Source organism: Balearica regulorum, chromosome 5, assembly GCF_011004875.1.
Source record: "Balearica regulorum gibbericeps isolate bBalReg1 chromosome 5, bBalReg1.pri, whole genome shotgun sequence".
Classification (NCBI taxonomy): domain Eukaryota; kingdom Metazoa; phylum Chordata; class Aves; order Gruiformes; family Gruidae; genus Balearica; species Balearica regulorum.
In genome coordinates, this window is record NC_046188.1 from 6,335,708 (window position 1) to 6,337,682 (window position 1,975).

Sequence of the window (1,975 nt, forward strand, 5' to 3'; positions counted from 1 at the left end):
CAGCTCTGAGGAGAAGGACTTGGGGCTGTTGATTGATGAAAAGTTCAACAGGAGCTGGCAGTGTGCGCTTGCAGCCCAGAAAGCCAACCGTATACCACCATGCAAGCTCCTGTGAAGAAAATGAACTCTAGGCAGGCCTTAACCACTACCCCAGGGAACCTGTGAGTCGCTGAGCCAGGGTGGGGCCGAAGGGCGGGGTTGGCCAGTGGTCATGCCTGTGATGCGTTCCTGCACCTGTGACAGCACAGGGGACGCATCACAATGGGGGTGGTTATCAGGGGCGCCAGCAGGCAGCGCTGCCCAGTGCAGCCTGGGCCAGCAGTGAGTGCACACACACGGGGGGGAGGCTGGGCTGGACGAGGGCCAGGGCAGAAACCCGGGCCCCCGGCATGGGTGGGTTCTTGCCCTGCATCGAGGGACCAGCTGCTCGCGGGAGCGCCTTGGGCAGGGCACAGTGCCGCCACTGCCGGGGCTGGGCGCAGGCCTTGCTGCCTCCCAGCTGCCTCGCCCCCTCTCCTACCTGCCCCCAGCTCCCCTCCCTGCTTCCCATCTCCAGATCCCTCCCTCCCAGCGCCACTGAAGCCCTTCTCTCCCTCCTCCTGCAGGCCATGGCTGTCACAAAATTCTTCGCCCTGCTTGTGCAAAGCATCATCCAGTTCCCGCAGATGGTGGGTGATGAGCTGGATGAGGCGACGCGTGAGCGCATGGAGCAGCGTGCGGAGCTTCTGAGTCGGGAGATGACTCGGCTGCTGCGGGAGCTGGAGCAGAGGAGCCTGGAGCAGAGCATCATGGAGCAGAGGACTCAGGAGCAGAGCGGCGTGGCCTGGGGAGCCCTGCTCTTTGCTGCCTTGCAGTGCTGGCAGTTCTGGGCCATCGCTGGAGTGCTGGTCGTGCTGTTCGGGCTCTGCTGGTTGCTCAGGAAAAGAAGCCATCAGTCAGCCAGCAGCAGCAAGGAGTGCAGCTCCATAAACAGAGAGTGTAAGGAGGTGAAGGAAGAAGAAAACCTCTGTGTTTCATTGAATGTGGGACGATTTTTGAAAAATCCCTTCCAGGAGCATATGCAGGATCTGCCCTGCAGGTCCATATTCTTTCGGAACTTGGTGGACAAGCTTCTGTGTGTGTGCCAAACCTTGTCCAAGAAAGATTTTGTACCACGACTGCAGCCAACCATCACGCTGAGCAGACACATCGAAATCTGGAGTCCTCAAAAGGAGGATGCTGTCTTCCGCCTGCTGGTACCCCTGAAGCCCCCACGAGGGCATGCCTTCCACCTGGAGCTGAGCACTGCAGGGGAGCTACCAGCAAAGAACTCATTCCTCCGCGTGGAGCTGATTTGTAGCTGCATGAGGGAGCGGCTGGTGGGGGACATGCTGTGCTTCCTCCACCACCCTGAGGAGGAGCTGTGGAAAAATCAGAGTCCCAGCCTCCTAGGCACCCTCTGCACTGGCTCCTACCTAGATATAGAGAAAACTGCCCGTTGGTTCCAAGAACTGCTCACAAAAGCCTGCAAGGTTCTGCTTGTGTCCTCTAAATTCAGGCTAAGAGTGCTGCCCTGCAGGCGCTGCTGCATGCTCCTAATCACAAATGTCTTGGAGAGATCCTTCCTGATTGAGCTGATATTTGGAGTGCAGCAAGGCAACCTGGACAACTTCATGAGCATCGACTAGGCGGAGGCAGTTGTTACCAGCAGAATAGGAGCCTGGAGCAGAGGAGTCAAGAGCAGAGCGGCGTGGCCTGGGGAGGCCTGCTCTTCGCTGCCTTGCAGCCGTGGAAGTTCTGGGCCGTCGCAGGAGTCCTGGTCCTGCTCTTTGGGCTCTGCTGGTGGCTCAGGACAAGGAGCCGTCAGCCAGCCACCGGCAGCAAGGAGGGCAGCTCTAGAAGGAAGGAGAAAGGAGTGTTGCACTGGACACGGACAGAATTTCGGACAAGCGCCTCCTGGTCCTGCCAGGAGAGCATCCATTCCCGCCAGGAGCTT

The 1,975-nt window shown here is 59.1% G+C and overlaps 1 protein-coding gene across 1 annotated transcript; it reads left to right on the forward strand.

The window, feature by feature from the left end:
- Positions 1-416: 416 nt before the first annotated feature.
- On the forward strand, positions 417-1,667 carry LOC142601893 (inositol 1,4,5-trisphosphate receptor-interacting protein-like 1). The gene has a single exon (XM_075753043.1). The coding sequence runs from the start codon at positions 609-611 to the stop codon at positions 1,665-1,667; it is 1,059 nt and encodes a 352-aa protein (XP_075609158.1). The 5' UTR covers positions 417-608.
- Positions 1,668-1,975: the final 308 nt, after the last annotated feature.

Coding starts and splice junctions, on each gene's coding strand:
- LOC142601893 (XM_075753043.1), top strand. CDS start 609: ATGGCTGTCACAAAATTCTTCGCCCTGCTTGTGCAAAGCATCATCCAG.